The sequence below is a fragment of the Osmerus mordax genome, chromosome 11 (assembly GCF_038355195.1).
Source record: "Osmerus mordax isolate fOsmMor3 chromosome 11, fOsmMor3.pri, whole genome shotgun sequence".
Taxonomy (NCBI): Eukaryota; Metazoa; Chordata; class Actinopteri; order Osmeriformes; family Osmeridae; genus Osmerus; species Osmerus mordax.
The window spans coordinates 13137156-13154988 of record NC_090060.1 but is presented as its reverse complement, the minus strand read 5'-3'; the positions used below and the strand labels follow the sequence as shown (position 1 = coordinate 13154988).

The window sequence follows — 17833 nt, the reverse complement described above, 5'->3', positions numbered from 1 at the left end:
TAGGTAATTTTACCAACATTTCTATAATTGCATTCAACAAACACCTGCATTCTCCTATGTACTTTTTAATTTGTACATTGGCGATGGTTGACATTATCTACGCAAGTAGCATGAGTACTACTATGCTTAATGTCCTCCTTGGAGAAGAGAGAAGCGTACCATTTTCTCTTTGCATTTTACAACAATTCATGTTTCATTTAGGAACTTATATGGAGCCCCTCACCATTACTCTGATGGCTTTTGACCGACTTATAGCCATCTCATACCCTTTAAGATATCACACTATCTTATCTAATAGAACTATGTGTCTGCTCATAGTGGTTATATGGGCAATAGGGAGTACATTATCAGGAGTTTGGACAGTCATCGTAAACAATCTTCCCTTTTGTAACTCAAATGAAACTCCATACCCCTTTTGTGATTTTTCAGGACTGGTCAGAGCAGCTTGTGTGGATCCCACAATGTATTTTAAAATTGCATCAACATTATTTAACTGTGTGTTGTGGACAAATTTTTGCCTCATTATTGTGTCATACATGAGGATAATTTATGCAGTTATTAAAATGTCTTCCTCTACCCACAGGAAAAAAACATTTAGTACCTGTATATCTCATGTTGTAGTGGTGGCTTGCTTTTTCTTCCCCAAAATGGTGCTTTCATTGTCACAAGTCAAAAATATAGGTTTCTCACTCACCTTTTCCATCAGAAATGGCATTTCTATTTGTTCTACTCTTGGACCCTCACTTGTGAACCCATATGTCTATGGACTTAATACAAAAGAAATTCGAAACCATGTAAGACTCTTTTTAAAACATATTTCATTTTTTAACAAAGTAAGGTTAAAGTTGATTCCATGATGGTTCTCAGTCTAAATAGGCAAAACTGTTATAAAATGTATAAATAAAATGTCTAATAGCAGTATTATCTGCATTGACATTATTAAATATTTTACTTAATAATGTATATTTTTTGTTGGTGGTTGAAAGATCTGGCACACTGATCTGGAAACGTTCTAAAATGTTCTCAGAACTCGAGAGTCGGCCATTCCTGAAATCTGATTGGTCCCAGCAGTGACCTCTGTGGGTGCTTAGAATCGGTTAAATCAATTGTCATGTACTTTCAGTACATAATCGTGCAGGAGACTCCGAAACCTATGCACTGTATGTCAGCAACACAGTCAAGTCACACAGTTTTGACACTCTTACTTCAGCCAGGGCACTTTATTTAAGACCAGGAGGAACTCACTCACACTCCATCATTGTCCAGTGCGATACAGGATGGTCAGTGCTTTCTTCCTGTTACCACATCAGCCTCCACCACTGGTTCTGTGTTCCCTCTGCCTAAGGGGGAATGTATATCACAGCTCTCCGCCATGGATGTTGAGACAGTGTCTCAGTTGGGTTTGACAGAGAGTTGGTACCAGCAGAACCATATAGACCAAGACGAATGTGTTTGCATTATGAATAAAGTGTTTATTACCTACTACTGAGTCTTCCTGCCTGAACCAATATTTATAAACCTTTCTTAAAAGCTGTGTGAACATCTAGTAGGTTATTTTCATAGGTTTCTCACTCACCTTTTCCAACAGAAATGGCCTTTCTATTTGTTCTACTCTTGGGCCCTCACTTGTGAACCCATATGTCTACGTACGTCATACAAAAGACATTCGAAACCGTGTAACATTCTTTTTTAAAGATAATTATTAAAAAAATTAAGTAGGGTTAAAGTAGATTCCATGAAAGTCCTCAGTCTATATAAGCAAAACTGTCAGCTCATGAGCCATATTTGTTTATCAAATACAATTTCTATTTACAATATTATCTGAATTTACAATATTAATTGTTAAACTTAATTATCCATAGGTTTATTGTGGTTGGAAGAACTGGCACACTGATCTGGAAACTTTCCAAAATGTTGCCATATCTCCTGAAGAGTCGGCCATTCCTTAAATCTGATTGGCCACAGCAGTGACCACTTTGGATGCTTAGATTTGTTTAATCAATTGTCACATACTTTCAGTACATGACCAATATTAATAACCTTGTCTTAAAAGCTGTGTGAACATCTAGTAGGTTAGCCTTCATGCTGAAGAAATGTTTTGTACACTGGAGAGTCCTTTTGAACAACAAGCTGAATTGTGTGTCATGATCTGATCAAGAGAATGTCTCATACCTGAGGTCAGGTTTATTAAACAAAGCAAGGATCTCAGACCAGTAATCAGGCTGCTCTCGTAAAGAGCCCTGTCTGAAAATATTTAATTTGGAATATCACAGCTAGGTCACACGGATGTTTAACTCCTAGCTCTCTGTCAGTCACTTTGGTGTTGTGATTGTAACAAATGGGTATTTCTTTGAAGGTCAAAGGACCACTAAGTTTAACCCTGAAGGTAGACCTCACACTATGATGTCCTGTGACCACATTTCCCTTCAGAAAAGGCTTTGAAAGGTCAGTAGTTCATGAGACTGGAGTTGGCAAGACTCCGACAATATGTCAACATACAAAGTCTCAAAGGCATGCCCATGTCTTTCAACAATACATTAAATTAAGTCTTGGTGGAGAACATCTTAATTGTTGTTTCTCTGAAACTTCGCTCCCATGTGTGTCATTAACAAGGTGTGCACACAGCACACTGTATTTGTGTTCCTGTAATGCTTCACTGAGATCAAACTAAGAATAAACATTGTTGTCACTTTAAGTCATTAAAAAGTTGATAAAATAAGTTAACATTACAAAGCAGGCCTACTCTCAACTGTCAATGATGCATGGGAAACATGTCATGATAAATTGTATAATAAAACGAATGACTGTAAAAAATATTCCTACTTATTTGTTATGAGATGGATTGAAATTTATCACAACAATTTTGTAGTGGATTTGAATCCATTTGTTCTCAATTTGAAACCAACCCGGTTATTACATTTCTGTTGTCCTACTGTCTTGTTTTGAAATGTTAATATTACTGAACCTTATTAATAATAAGCCCCCAGAGCCGATCTAAATGACACCAGACTCTGGGCCCAAAGGGTTTATAATATCTATTAGGGGAGTCATGTGGCTGAGCGGTTAGGGAATCGGGATAGTTATTAGGAGGTTGCCTGTTCGATTCCCGGCCGTGCTAATTACGTTGTGTCCTTGGGCAAGGCACTTCACCCTACTTGCCTTGGGGGAATGTCCCTGTACTTACTGTAAGTCGCTCTGGATAAGAGCGTCTGCTAAATGACTAAAATGTAAATCTATTAACCCATGAAACAAGCTGAAAACCGTGCTGGGGCATATATAATAATTAATTGTATTTTCCCACATAGAAGCCAGTATCTCTGAAGTAGGATCCACACTACTTCATTTCATCACAAGTGATGAGGTACAAAAGATGCTCATGTAAAACTTTTATTTCACAAAATATTAGTAGAATGCACGTAAGTCACTGCAAGGTGTGACTTCCTTTCAATGGATTGTTCCTCATCCATATAGTATGTGGTTTATGCAGTAAGACTAGGGCAAAAGACAATCACAGCTTTGCTTTTTGTCAACATGCAACTATTGTGGTTCAATAAAGCTCTAAGATTTACAGGATGAAATAAGTAAGATCTTTCATTTATTCATGCATGGAGAGAAGGCTCACAGCAATGGTGACAGCATTACACAATCATACTTAGGGACAGATAAAAAAACAACTTCGCATGGCATCACAAGGAATTTGGTTACAGAGTTACTGATTAACTGCTAAAAACCAGTTCCATTTTGTTAGGGTCCATTAAGACTGCACTACTTTGACCTAAATTAAGCGGGCTAAGGTCAGTTTTGCATCCTCTCAAGCACCAAACCTGATCAGATAAAGCCTCTTTATGTAATTCAATTAACCTATGACAGTAGCATGTGTGTGGGCGGTGGAGAGAGAGAGAGAGAGAGAGAGAGAGAGAGAGAGAGAGAGAGAGAGAGAGAGAGAGAGAGAGAGAGAGAGAGAGAGAGAAAGAGACAGAAGAAAATAGAGGGAGCGAGAAAGAGGGAGAGATAGAGACAGGTTGTGTGTGGGGGTTGCTTATTATAAGAGTCTTAAACGCAGTAGTACTTATTTACAAGTGCCTGTCTAGCAAGAGTAATTGTTACGCTTTCTTTTTATATCAACTGATATCAATATCTAGTGACCTGTCAAACAGAATAACTCTGGTGAGTATGAGATCATTGGTTTTCGTAATGTTTTTTTATATTCAATGAGAAAAAGCAAATGTAAATTTTTTCACACCACAACAAAAAATTACAAATGTTTGCTCGAAATCCATGATGTAAGAACATGGGACAGATATATGAGTGGCTCCTCGGAGATAGAGTTAAGGCCTAAATAATCTGAAATCTTCACGTAGTTTCATAGGAATACAGATCTCTCATTTAGATAGCATACGTCACAGTTGATAACTTTATAACACATGACATACGTTTTTTTTATCTGTCTATCTAGATCCACATATGGTCAGTATATACAATTGTTTCAATTCATTTGACGAATATTTGCATTCTGTCATGTTTTACAGGACCATGGAATTTAACAATAAATCAACATTTGTGGTTCAAGAAATCATAATTACAGGACTGGATGGTGTGCCATACCCCAAGTTGGTTGGAGCAGCAATTCTGTTTGTTCTTATTTTCATTCTGTTTGGAAGTTTTACCAACATTGCAATAATTGTGTTCAGCAGGCCGCTGCATTCTCCTATGTACTTTTTGATTTGTACATTGGCGATGGTTGACATTATCTACACAAGCAGCATGAGTACTACTATGCTTAATGTCCTCCTTGGAGAGGAGAGAAGCGTACCATTTTCTCTTTGCATTTTACAACACTTTTTATTTCATTTAGGTACAGCTATGGAGCCCCTCACTATTACTCTGATGGCTTTTGACCGACTTATAGCCATCTCATACCCTTTAAGATATCACACTATCTTATCTAATAGGAATATGTTTGTGCTCATAGTAGGAATATGGACAATAGGTATTATATGTTCAGGACTATGGACTTCCATGGTGAACAATCTCCCTTTTTGTAAGTCAAATACAACCCCATACTCCTTTTGTGATTTTTCAGGACTGGTCAGAACAGCTTGTGTGGATCCAAAAACATATTTCAATATTGCGTCAACCATGCTGAACTGTCTGTTGTGGATGAATTTTTGCCTTATTATCGTATCATATATGAGGATAGTTTATGCAGTGGTGAAAATGCCTTCTTCTACAGACAGGAAAAAAACATTTAATACCTGTATTTCTCATATTATAGTTGTAGCTTGCTTCTTTTTCTCAAAAATGGTGCTTTCAATGTCACAACTGTCAAATATCGGTTTCTCACTCACCTTTTCTAACAGAAATGCCCTTACTATTTGTTCCACACTTGGGCCTTCACTTGTAAACCCATATGTTTACGGTCTTCAAACCAAGGAAATTCGAAAAAGACTAACAGATCTTTTCAACCCTCCTGTCATGCTCCGGTTGAATTGGACTGATTTAAAAGTTTTCTCTCTGAAAAATAAATATTGATAATTGTCATAAAATTCAGGGTGTTATATTTAACTTTTGTACAATGTGTAAGACTTGTTGGTGCATGGAATTTAGTTCAGGGACCTGCCCATTCATCAGATGGGCACACTTCCTCTCCCATATCCCGCTTGTGACGCAAATAACGTCAATAAACTTGACATTTATTTTGTAACAGACAAGTTATCCCTTACTTCTCAGTGTGAAAAATGTTTGAAATTCGTGAGAAATACAAGTTGTTGCGTAGAGAATGAGAAATGATTGAAATGCGTGAGTCTCACAGCGAATGCGTGAGACACGAGAGCCCTGTAACCATTAAATATAAACTAAAGTTGTACAGGCCAATGTTTCACTGGTGGTTTAAAGATCTTGCACAAACACTTTCCAGAGTGTTCCCACCAACTCCTGGCATGTGTTAGGGAACTTGGAAGGTGGCCATCCCATTTAACCCATTTAACCTCCCTGAATACATAGATCTGTTATATTTAGTCATTTAGCAGACGCTCTTATCCAGGGCGACTTACAGTAAATACAGGGACATTCTCCCCGAAGCAGTATAGGGTGAAGTGCCTTGCCGAAGGACACAACGTCATTTTTGCACATCCGGGATTCGAACCAACAATCTTCTGATTAATGGCACGACTCCCTAACCGCTCAGCCATCTGACCCCAATGTTAAATTAGTTAGTCAAAGATCTTTAGTACATAACTCATGTTAATGACCCTGTCTGCTGCTGTGCGAACAGTCATTACGCTAGATGACATTCCTTTTTTTAATTTAATTGGTTTGGTTTATTTCAGACAAACAACTTAGTTTCACACAGTTGAGCTGGCAAACAAAAGCATATTTACAGCAGTCTGAAACAGGTGTAGGCTGAAGCTCATGCTTATAATGCCTACCCTTTATGAAAACATCTCATATCTTAATAAAATAAATATAAATAATTATTGTCCTACATAATTATTATATTGACAATCAGATCTCAACAGAATACAAAAACATTAATATTTCTTATGCAATAGAGTTGCACAGTCCAAATACAACCAAAACAGCTTGTTCATCTATCACTCTTTAAATTGTTTCATATAATTTCATTGCATTATTTTTAAATAGTTTCTTTAACTTACTAAAGGTCTCACATATTTTTAGTTCCGCATGACAGCTGTTCCTTAAATTTACACCTTTAACAGAAATACAATGGTATTTAGCATTGGTCCTCACTTGGTTCTTTCTTGGTTCTTCTACATTCTGAAGACCTGTTGAAATAAATTTCTCTAAGAAGTCATTTTGACAGTCCAGTTAAACCATGTGTCATTGTGAAGAAGACATACTGTGTGTATATAATGTGCATAATCCATCATGAAATGGATGAGACTGCTGTGTAACTTCATAAATTACTATGTGTGAATCCTAGTATGTGATGGCTATTGCTCTGTGCATCTATAGTCGTTAAGTAGATCTGAAAGCTTGGAATACAGTCATTGGAGGGCAACAGAAAATCTGCCATGTCAATAAGGATGCAAATGTGTGTGCCAGTGAGAGACAGTAGAGAGAGAAGGAGAGAGAGATGAAGACAAAAAGGGAGAATTAGTAAAAAAGGAGAGAGCATTTGTGTATGTGTGTTTGTGGAGGGGGGTGAGGTGGGGTGGAGGGGGGCGAAAGTGCTTACTATAAGAGTCTTAAACATTTTAGTATTCATTTAGTGTCTTCCTGCCTGGCAAGATACATTTTTACTTTACGACAGAAAAATAAAGTACTGTCAAACAGAAGAACTCTGGTAAGTATGAGATATACTTTTTTTCTGAAAGGTTGATGAAAAGACTAACAAGTATATATTAACTTTTTTTACTTAAGGTATATTTTATTTGGATAAGGTAAGAACATGGGACAGGCAGATGAAAGGTACTGAACTCCGCCAGGGCTGCCCTTTGTCACCGATTCTGTTCATAACCTATATGGACAGAATTTCTAGGCGCAGCCAGGGCGTTGAGGGGGTCCAGTTTGGTGACCTCAGGATCGGGTCGCTGCTTTTTGCAGATGATGTGGTCCTGTTGGAATGGGAATCAGCACCTCCAAATCTGAGGCCATGGTTATCGACCGGAAAAGGGTGGAGTGCAATCTCCGGGTTGGGGAGGAGATCTTGTCCCAAGCGGAGGAGTTCAAGTATCTCGGGGTCTTGTTCACGAGTGAGGGAAGGATGGAGCGCGAGATCGACAGGCGGATCGGTGCGGCGTCCGCAGTGATGCAGGCTCTGCATCGGTCTGTCGTGGTAAGAAGGAGCTGAGTCAAAAGGCGAAGCTCTCTATTTACCAGTCGATCTACGTTCCTACCCTCACCTATGGTCACGAACTGTGGGTAGTGACCGAAAGAACGAGATCGCAAATACAAGCAGCTGAAATTAGTTTTCTCCGCAGGGTGTCCGGGCTCTCCCTTAGAGATAGGGTGAGAAGCTCGGTCATCCGGGAGGGGCTCAGAGTAGAACTGCTGCTCCTCCACGTCGAGAGGGGCCAGTTGAGGTGGCTCGGGCATCTGATAAGGATGCCTCCTGGATGCCTCCCTGGTGAGGTGTTCTGGGCACGACCCCACTGGGTCTTCCAGCGTGTCCGGGGAAGACCCAGGACACGCTGGAGGGACTATGTCTCTCGGCTGGCCTGGGAACGCCTCCAGGAAGAGCTGGTGGAAGTGGCCGGGGAGAGGGAAGTCTGGAACTCCCTGCTTAGGTTGCTGCCGCCGCGACGCGACCCCCGGATAAGCGGAAGATGATGGATGGATGGATGGAAAATAAAGTGTCCAGTGGCAGTATTCTATGCTTCTCAATAATTTATAATTGCATGTAATTAAGTTTTGTTTTACTGGGGGTTTAAACATCTGGAACAAACAATTCTGACTGTTCATTATCATAGTAAGAAATCTTTTATGGGGACACACTTTACAAAAAGGTTACATTACCTGCCATGAAACAACTTCACAATATCCATGGTAATAACATTGTTGTTAAATGGGATTTACAATGTTTTTAACTGGAAATAAGTAACTTGTACCTCTGAATAGTATAGTGTAACTACATGGCACTTCTTATGTAACTACATTATTGTTACTATGTATACCTGTTATAAATTGCATGTCACCTTAATGTCAAGAGTTATCAAGAGCCCCTTATGTGGGAGAAGCACGACAGAACCATGGGTTATTGGCAAAATACCACACACTTGTATTTTATTGCTCTCCCTTTAGTCAAGAAGAGAGAGAGAGAGAAAGAGAGAGAGAGAGAGAGAGAGAGAGAGAGAAAGAGAGAGAGAGAGAGAGAGAAAGAAAGAAAGAAAGAAGAGAGAGAGAGAGAGACAGGAAAAGAGGGTATGAGAGTGCACATGTGTGTATGTGTTGCTTTAAGAGTCTCAAACGTTATAGTATTTATTCACAAGTGCCTGTCTAGCAAGAGTACATTTTACGAGGCATTCACATCATCAGAATATCTAGTGAACTGTAAAACAGAAGAACTCTGGTAAGTATGAGAACCGGTTTTAAACAAAAGAAGTATGTATGTACTGGATTATTTTTTTTAACTTAACATCCAAGAGGTAAGAACATGCGACACATAGATCCACATATGGTACAGTTAGTATACAATTGTTTCAACGCATTTGACATACATTTATATCCTGCTTTACAGGGCCATGGAGTCTAACAATAAATCAACATTTATGGTTCAAGAAATCATAATTACAGGACTGGATGGTGTGCCATACACCAAGTTGGTTGGGGCAGCTATTCTGTTTGTTCTTCTTCTTATTCTGTTTGGAAGTTTTATCAACATTGCTATAATTGTGTTCAACAGGCCATTGCATTCTCCAATGTACTTTTTGATTTGTACATTGGCAATGATTGACATTATCTACACAAGCAGCATGAGTACTACTATGCTTAATGTCCTCTTTGGAGAAGAGAGGAGAGTACCGTTTTCTCTTTGCATGTACCAGCACTTCTTTTTTCATTTAGGAACTGTTATGGAGCCCCTCACCATTACTCTGATGGCTTTTGACCGACTAATAGCCATCTCATATCCTCTGAGATATAACACTATCTTAACTAATAGAAATATATTTCTGCTTATAGTAACCATATGGACAGGTGGTTGCACATGGTCTGGAGTTTGGACTTCTATAGTGAGCAGTCTCCCTTTTTGTAACTCAAATATAACTCCACACCCCTTTTGTGATTTTTCTGGCCTGGTCCGAGCAGCTTGTGTTGATCCCACAATTTATTTCAGTACAGCATCAACAATGCTTAACTGTATTTTGTGGATAAATTTTAGTCTCATTGTTGTCTCATACATACGAATAGTTTATGCAGTGGTGAAAATGTCATCTTCTACAGATAGACAAAAAACATGTAGTACCTGTATTTCTCATATTACAGTAGTGGGTTGCTTCTTTTTCTCAAAAATGGTGCTTTCAATGTCACAAATCAGAACCCTTGGTGTGTCTCTCACCTTGGCCCACAGAAATGCCCTTTCTATTTGTTCTACTCTTGGGCCCTCACTTGTGAACCCATATGTCTATGGACTTCATACAAAAGAGATTCGAAACCGCCTGACACACTTTTTAAAAAAGAATGTTTTTCCCAAAAAGTTTTTGCAATGTAGCTAACTCACTGGTTGGTTTCCATAAAACTAAGTGAGCCAAATTGTATTTACAAAAGGTGACCCCTATCAAGTACTGTTGTTACTAATATGTTTACTAGCAGAAAAATGTCGCAGTATTTTACGCATCTTCATAATTTATTATAATACCTAATAATGTCTAATGATTTAGAATGTTCTCTTTCGTCTAGTACACTGAAATGAAACGAGACTCGGCCTGCATACGGCAGCTAAAGAGAGTTGTAGTTGTATTAGTCTCTGGCTGTTCTTGTCTGCAATTGAAAGATACATTCTCAATGTTTAGAGATCAGTACACTGAGTTAGCCATCATAAGGTAATTTTGATTCAATTTAATGGAATTCTCCAAATACATATTTTATATATATTTCATATTTCGGACTGTATTGATGTTGTTCTAATGGTTTTAAATAAATGTTTTTGGTTTACCGTCCCGATTCCTGCTGTAATCCCACCCTGTCCAATCACCATGTTTAGCAGGTCATGAGTCATGACCTAATGATGTTTCATAAGTTAGATGGTGTGCAGGACCACATATAAACATGAGCCAAATTAGGAGGCAAAGCTCAGCATTAGCAGTGATAAGCATCACCAGAGGTAAGCATAGATCAATGGTTCTTTTTTTCTTCTTCTAATGTACAAGATAATGCATTCTTTTCATAAAAATACTATATACCATAGTTTTAGAAACGCTTTATTTTATGTACAGTATTACGACATACACATTACATTTGATTGAATACAAGAATACTAAATATTGCATGTATATTTAAATAAAACATTCAAATTATTGTGTGACTAGTTTGTTTTTGATATCTGATTCACAGGCTTGTTTTTAATCTATCATCACCATGTCCCAAGGAAATGACAGTGTTGTGAGTGAGTTTTTCATTGTTGGTTTTCCTGGACTTCTTCCTGAGTACTACAGCCTTGCCTCATCTGTTTTATTCTTTGTTTATATATGTACATTCGTTGGAAACAGCCTTATTCTTGTCTTAATTGCAACTGATCGAGCCCTCCATAAACCTATGTATTTTATTTATATAAATTTAGTTGTGTCTGACATTCTCTTCAGCACAACCACTTTACCAAAGATTATCGCCAAATATTGGTTTCAAGCAGGAGCCATATCATTCACAGCTTGTTTTATCCAGATGTACTTTGTACACTATTTCGGTTCGGTAAACTCCTTAATTCTATTCCTCATGGCTTTAGATCGCTATTTGGCCATCTGTTACCCACTTAGATACCCAAGTATAATGAATAACTCCACCATTCTCATCATTAGTATCACTTCATGGGTTTTGGCTAAAGCTGGCGCTTTAAATATTGTGATCAGAGCCTATCCTCTTCCATACTGCTCCTCCAACAGAATCATACAGTGCTACTGTGATCACATCTCTATAACAATGCTTGCCTGCACCAGTAGAGCCCCTTATAGTATTCCTGCTTTTATTGTAGCTATGATTTATCTGCTTGCGCCTCTGGTCTTCATAGCATTCTCCTACAGCTCTATTATTGTGGCAGTTCTAAGGATCCGAAGCACCCAAGGACGTAACAAAACCCTTTCCACCTGCAGTGCTCAGCTGATCATCATTGCCCTTTATTATGTACCCAGGTGTTTTGTTTACCTGGCCAGCAATGTTGGACTTAAATTCAGCACTGATGTACGTATCTTAATCATCATGTTGTATAGTCTGATTCCTCCTATGATAAACCCACTTATATATTGTTTTAGGACTAGAGACATTAGAGAGTCTTTAATAAAAAGGTTCAAGAGGTCAACATCTCCACAAGCAGGTAATATCTCTATTGTATGCAACTCTTGATGATAATTGTCACTGTATTGAATGTATTATATCGAGTCTTGTGTTTTATGATGCACATGGTTGATATGCAGAAAATGAAATGTTCAAGCTTTAGCTTAAAACGGTAGCTTCATTTGTTATTCATTGATCTTGGAATATTCTGTCCTTTGTCACAGCCTCAGAGCTGGGTATTTAACAAAGATGACATACAAATAGCGCATGAATAAAAAGTACAGCAGAAAATCGCACATCAGAAATGTATAGTTCTAACATTATTTTTGTGGTTGGAATCAAGGACGAGTCTGTATTTACCAGGTAGAGTACAAAGTAACCACATCTCAGCTTTTAGCACAAAGCAACAACAATGATATCTCAACTACAGTGCATTGTTAATATATCAACTACAATATAACGCAGTACAAAGCTGTATAAACGTAATATCTTAGGGGCAACATGAAACAGTTTTTTGCATATGTATTTGCACATGGAGGATTTATTTTACATTTACATTTATGCATTTAGCAGACGCTTTTATCCAAAGCGACTTCCACGAGAGAGCTTTGCAAAAGTGCATAGGTCACTGATCATAACAACGAGATAGCCCCAACATTGCGAGCAGCCAAAACATGAAGCATACATTGTGAAAAACCAAATAAGTGCCAAAGGGAAGAACCATAAGAGCATGCAGTTAAACAAGTCACAATTAAACAACACGAAACTCAAAAAGTGCAAGAGTGTGTACCTGTAGAAAAAACTAAACAATCAACAGTAAAATATTTCCCAGCGAGTACAATAATTTAAATCCGTTACAACTAACCAACAAGAGCAACAAGTTTCTCAATAAGAGTCATTGTGATCCTGGAGGAAACTAGCATCAGGTCCAGACAAGCATTCCTAAGTGCCGTTGTACTCCCGGAACAAGTGCGTCTTGAGCCTTTTCTTGAAGGTGGGGAGACAGTCAGTGTCCCTGATGGAGGTGGGGAGTTGATTCCACCATTGGGGGACCAGACAGGAGAAGAGCTTGTGTTGGGACCGGCCGCTCTTGAGCGGTGGGACCACCAGAATCAGAAGAAGACCGTAGGTGGCGGGTGGGGGTGTAAGGCTGGAGGAGAGACTTGATGTAGTCGGGTGCAGTCCCGTTCACCGCTCGGAAGGTCAGTACCAGAGTCTTGTATCTGATACGGGCCGTGAGGGGAAGCCAGTGGAGAGAGATGAGGAGCGGGGTAACATGGGAGTGTCTGGGTAGATTGAAGACCAGACGGGCCGCTACAATCTGAATCCTCTGGAGAGGGCGGGTTGCGCATGCTGGGAGACTGGCGAGCAGCGAGTTGCAGTAGTCCAACTTTGAGAGGACAAGTGCTTGGACTAGCAGCTGGGTGGAATGCTCAGACAGGTATCTCCTGATCTTCCGGATGTTGTAGAGGGTGAATCTACACGACCGGGAGACCACAGCAATGTGGGCTTTGAGGGAGAGCTCGTCATCCATGGTCACCCCGAGGTTCCTGGCAGAGGATGAAGGGGTCACCGTCGCAGATCCCAGGGTGATTGAGAGATCGTGGGAACTGGGGAATCTGGGTTATTCAGGCATGAGGTTATTCCATCTGTCCCTCTCTATCATGAACCCATAATATGACTGACACCACAAGCAAGCACAGTGTAGAAAGTTTGGTCATGAACTGCACAATGGAGAATTTCATCATTCTCTAGGGTATTAAAGGTGTTTGTCATTCGAGGCAGTAACTATTCATTAGAGATCAGGCTCAGTACACAGTGAGGATGCAGATAAAGACCACACACCTCTTCATCTCTGCAGCAGAGGACAGCATCAGACATTCAGGTGCTCAAAGCTTTTGATTCAAAAGCATTTACAGTTGTGTCAATATAGAATAGTTTAGTCTGATGTATTAGATTTTACAGTACGTGTCATTTAGAAAGTAGTAACCATTTGCTTAATCAGTCATAGTTGACTAGTACTAAGAACCAACAACTGTTATAACGTTATTTAGAGGTTTCATCTTTTAGGTTAATATAGACTTCTGAATTTATAACTGTAGAACATGGGCAAACTCATCTACTGTTTTTGAAATCTGATTCACAAGCTTGTTTATCATCACCATGCCCCAAGGAAATTACAGTGTTGTGAGTGATTTTTTAATTGTTGGTTTTCCTGGACTTCTCCCTGAGTACTACAGCCTTGTCTCATCTGTTTTAGTCTTTGTTTATCTATGTACTTTAGTTGGAAACAGCCTTATTCTTGTCTTATTTGCAACTGATCGCGCCCTCCATAAACCTATGTATTTTATTTATATAAATTTAGTTGTCTCTGACATTCTCTTCAGCACAACCACTTTACCAAAGATTATCGCCAAATATTGGTTTCAAGCAGGAGCCATATCGTTCACAGATTGTTTTATCCAGATGTACTTTGTACATTATTTAGGTACCGTAAACTCATTAATTCTATTCCTCATGGCTTTAGATCGCTATTTGGCCATCTGTTACCCACTTAGATACCCAAGTATAATGAATAACTCCACCATTCTCATCATCAGTATCACACCATGGGTTTTGTCTCAAGTTGGCCCTTTAATGATGGTGATCAGAGCCTATCCTCTTCCATACTGCTCCTCCAACAGAATCATACAGTGCTACTGTGATCACATCTCTATAACAGAGCTTGCCTGCACCAGTAGAGCCCCTTATAGTATTCCTGCTTTTATCATAGCTATGATTTATCTGCTTGCGCCTCTGGTCTTCATAGCATTCTCCTACAGCTCTATTATTGTGGCAGTTCTAAGGATCCGAAGCACCCAAGGACGTAACAAAACCCTTTCCACCTGCAGTGCTCAGCTGATCATCATTGCCCTTTATTATGTACCCAGGTGTTTTGTTTATCTGGCCAGCAATGTTGGACTTAAATTCAGCACTGATGTACGTATCTTAATCATAATGTTGTATAGTCTGATTCCTCCTATGATAAACCCACTTATATATTGTTTTAGGACTAGAGACATTAGAGAGTCTTTAATAAAAAGGTTCAATAGGTCAACATCTCCACAAGAAGGTAATATCTCTATTGTATGCAACTCCTGATGATAATTGTCACTGTATTGAATGTATTATATCGAGTCATATGTTTTTATGATGTACATGGTTGATGTGCAGAAAACTGTAGCTTAAAACTGTAGCTTAATTTGTTATTCATTGATCTTGGCATATTCTGTCCTTTGTCACAGCATCAGAACTGGGTATGTAACAAAGATGACATGCAAATAGCGCATGAATAAAAAGTACAGCAGAAAATCCCACATCAGAAATGTATAGTTCTAACATTATTTTTGTGGTTGGAGTCAAAGACGAGTCTGTATTTACCAGGAAGAGTGCAAAGTAACCACATCTCAGCTACCAAGCACAGTGCAACAATAATGATATCTCAACTACAGTGCATTGTTAATATATCAACTACAATATTACGCAGTACAAAACTGTATAAACGTAATGTCTTAGGGGCAACATGAAACAGTTTTGTGCATATGTATTTGCACATGGAGGATATATTTTAACTGGGGAAGCTGGGTTATTCAGGCATGAGGTTATTCCATCTGTCCCTCTCTATCATGAACCCATAATATGACTGACACCACAAGCAAGCACAGTGTAGAAAGTTTGGTCATGAACTGCACAATGGAGAATTTCATCATTCTCTAGGGTATTAAAGGTGTTTGTCATTCGAGGCAGTAACTATTCATTAGAGATCAGGCTCAGTACACAGTGAGGATGCAGATAAAGACCACACACCTCTTCATCTCTGCAGCAGAGGACAGCATCAGACATCCAGGTGCTCAAAGCTTTTGATTCAAAAGCTTTTACAGTTGTGTCAATATAGAATAGTCTAGTCTGATGTATTAGATTTTACAGTTCGTGTCATGTAGAAAGTAGTAACCATTTTCTTTATCAGTCATAGTTGACTAGTACTAAGAACCAACAACTGTTATAACGTTATTTAGAGGTTTCATCTTTTATATTAATATTGACTTCTGAACTTATAAATGTAGAAGATCAGCAAACTCATGTACTGTTTTTGATATCTGATTCACAATCTTTTTTTTAACCTATCATCACCATGCCCCAAGGAAATGACAGTGTTGTGAGTGAGTTTTTCATTGTTGGTTTTCCTGGACTTCTTCCTGAGTACTACAGCCTTGCCTCATCTCTTTTATTCTTTGTTTATCTATGTACATTCGTTGGAAACAGCCTTATTCTTGTCTTAATTGCAACTGATCGAGCCCTCTATAAACCTATGTATTTTATTTATATAAATTTAGTTGTGTCTGACATTCTCTTCAGCACAACCACTTTACCAAAGATTATCGCCAAATATTGGTTTCAAGCAGGAGCCATATCATTCACAGCTTGTTTTATCCAGATGTACTTTGTACACTATTTCGGTTCAGTAAACTCCTTAATTCTATTCCTCATGGCTTTAGATCGCTATTTGGCCATCTGTTACCCACTTAGATACCCAAGTATAATGAAAAACTCCACCATTCTCATCATTAGTATCACTTCATGGGTTTTGGCTAAAGCTGGTCCTTTAATGATTGTGATCAGAGCCTATCCTCTTCCATACTGCTCCTCCAACAGAATCATACAGTGCTACTGTGATCACATCTCTATAACAGAGCTTGCCTGCACCAGTAGAGCCCCTTATAGTATTCCTGCTTTTATCATAGCTATGATTTATCTGCTTGCGCCTCTGGTCTTCATAGCATTCTCCTACAGCTCTATTATTGTGGCAGTTCTAAGGATCCGAAGCACCCAAGGACGTAACAAAACCCTTTCCACCTGCAGTGCTCAGCTGATCATCATTGCCCTTTATTATGTACCCAGGTGTTTTGTTTACCTGGCCAGCAATGTTGGACTTAAATTCAGCACTGATGTACGTATCTTAATCATAATGTTGTATAGTCTGATTCCTCCTATGATAAACCCACTTATATATTGTTTTAGGACTAGAGACATTAGAGAGTCTTTAATAAAAAGGTTCAAGAGGTCAACATCTCCACAAGCAGGTATTATCTCTGTTGTATGCAACTCCTGATGATTATTGTCACTGTATTGAATGTATTATATCTAGTCATATGTTTTTCTGATGTACATGGTTGATATGCAGAAAACTGTAGCTTGAAACTGTAGCTTCATTAGTTTTTCATTGATCTTGGCATATTCTGTCCTTTGTCACAGCATCAGAGCTGGGTATGTAACAAAGATGACATACAAATAGCGCATGAATAAAAAGTAAAGCAGAAAATCCAACATCAGAAATGCATAGTTCTAACATTATTTTTGTGGTTGGAGTCAAGGACGAGTCTGTATTTACCAGGCACAGTACAAAGTAACCACATCTCAGCTATCAGCACAGTGCAACAATAATGATATCTCAACTACAGTGCATTGTTAATATATCAACTACAATATTACGTAGTACAAAGCAATATAAACGTAATGTCTTAGGTGCAACATAAAACAGTTTTGTGCATATGTATTTGCACAGAATTTGTTTTAACTGGGGAAGCTGGGTTATTCGGCTATAGGGTTATTTCATCTTAACCTCTATATATTCATTAACCCATAATATGACACCACAAGCAAGCACAGTGTAGAAAGTTTGGGCATGAACTGCACAATGGAGGATTTCATCATTCTCTAGGGTATTAATGGAGTTTGTCATTCGAGGCAGTAACTATTAATTAGAGATCAGGCTCAGTACACAGTGAGGATGCAGATAAAGACCACACACCTCTTCATCTCTACAGCAGAGGACAGCATCAGACATCCA

At 38.7% G+C, this 17833-nt stretch overlaps 5 protein-coding genes across 5 annotated transcripts; all 5 read left to right on the top strand.

Moving 5' to 3' along the window:
• The first annotated feature begins 209 nt into the window (after positions 1 to 209).
• LOC136952020 (olfactory receptor 1M1-like) lies at positions 210 to 2442 on the top strand. The gene is made up of 3 exons (XM_067246689.1): positions 210 to 339; positions 430 to 650; positions 2431 to 2442. Exons 1-3 carry the CDS (start codon positions 210 to 212, stop codon positions 2440 to 2442), a joined length of 363 nt encoding a protein of 120 aa, XP_067102790.1.
• A 7091-nt stretch (positions 2443 to 9533) lies between these two features.
• LOC136952019 (olfactory receptor 10H4-like) lies at positions 9534 to 10122 on the top strand. Its single transcript, XM_067246688.1, has 3 exons — positions 9534 to 9670; positions 9842 to 9944; positions 10105 to 10122. The coding sequence occupies exons 1-3, from the start codon at positions 9534 to 9536 to the stop codon at positions 10120 to 10122; spliced, it is 258 nt and encodes an 85-aa protein (XP_067102789.1).
• Positions 10123 to 11037: 915 nt separating this feature from the next.
• On the top strand, positions 11038 to 12015 carry LOC136952018 (olfactory receptor 2AT4-like). The gene has a single exon (XM_067246687.1). The coding sequence runs from the start codon at positions 11038 to 11040 to the stop codon at positions 12013 to 12015; it is 978 nt and encodes a 325-aa protein (XP_067102788.1).
• A 2094-nt stretch (positions 12016 to 14109) lies between these two features.
• LOC136952017 (olfactory receptor 2AT4-like) lies at positions 14110 to 15087 on the top strand. The gene has a single exon (XM_067246686.1). The coding sequence runs from the start codon at positions 14110 to 14112 to the stop codon at positions 15085 to 15087; it is 978 nt and encodes a 325-aa protein (XP_067102787.1).
• A 1030-nt stretch (positions 15088 to 16117) lies between these two features.
• On the top strand, positions 16118 to 17095 carry LOC136952016 (olfactory receptor 2AT4-like). The gene has a single exon (XM_067246685.1). It carries the CDS (start codon positions 16118 to 16120, stop codon positions 17093 to 17095), a length of 978 nt encoding a protein of 325 aa, XP_067102786.1.
• Positions 17096 to 17833: the final 738 nt, after the last annotated feature.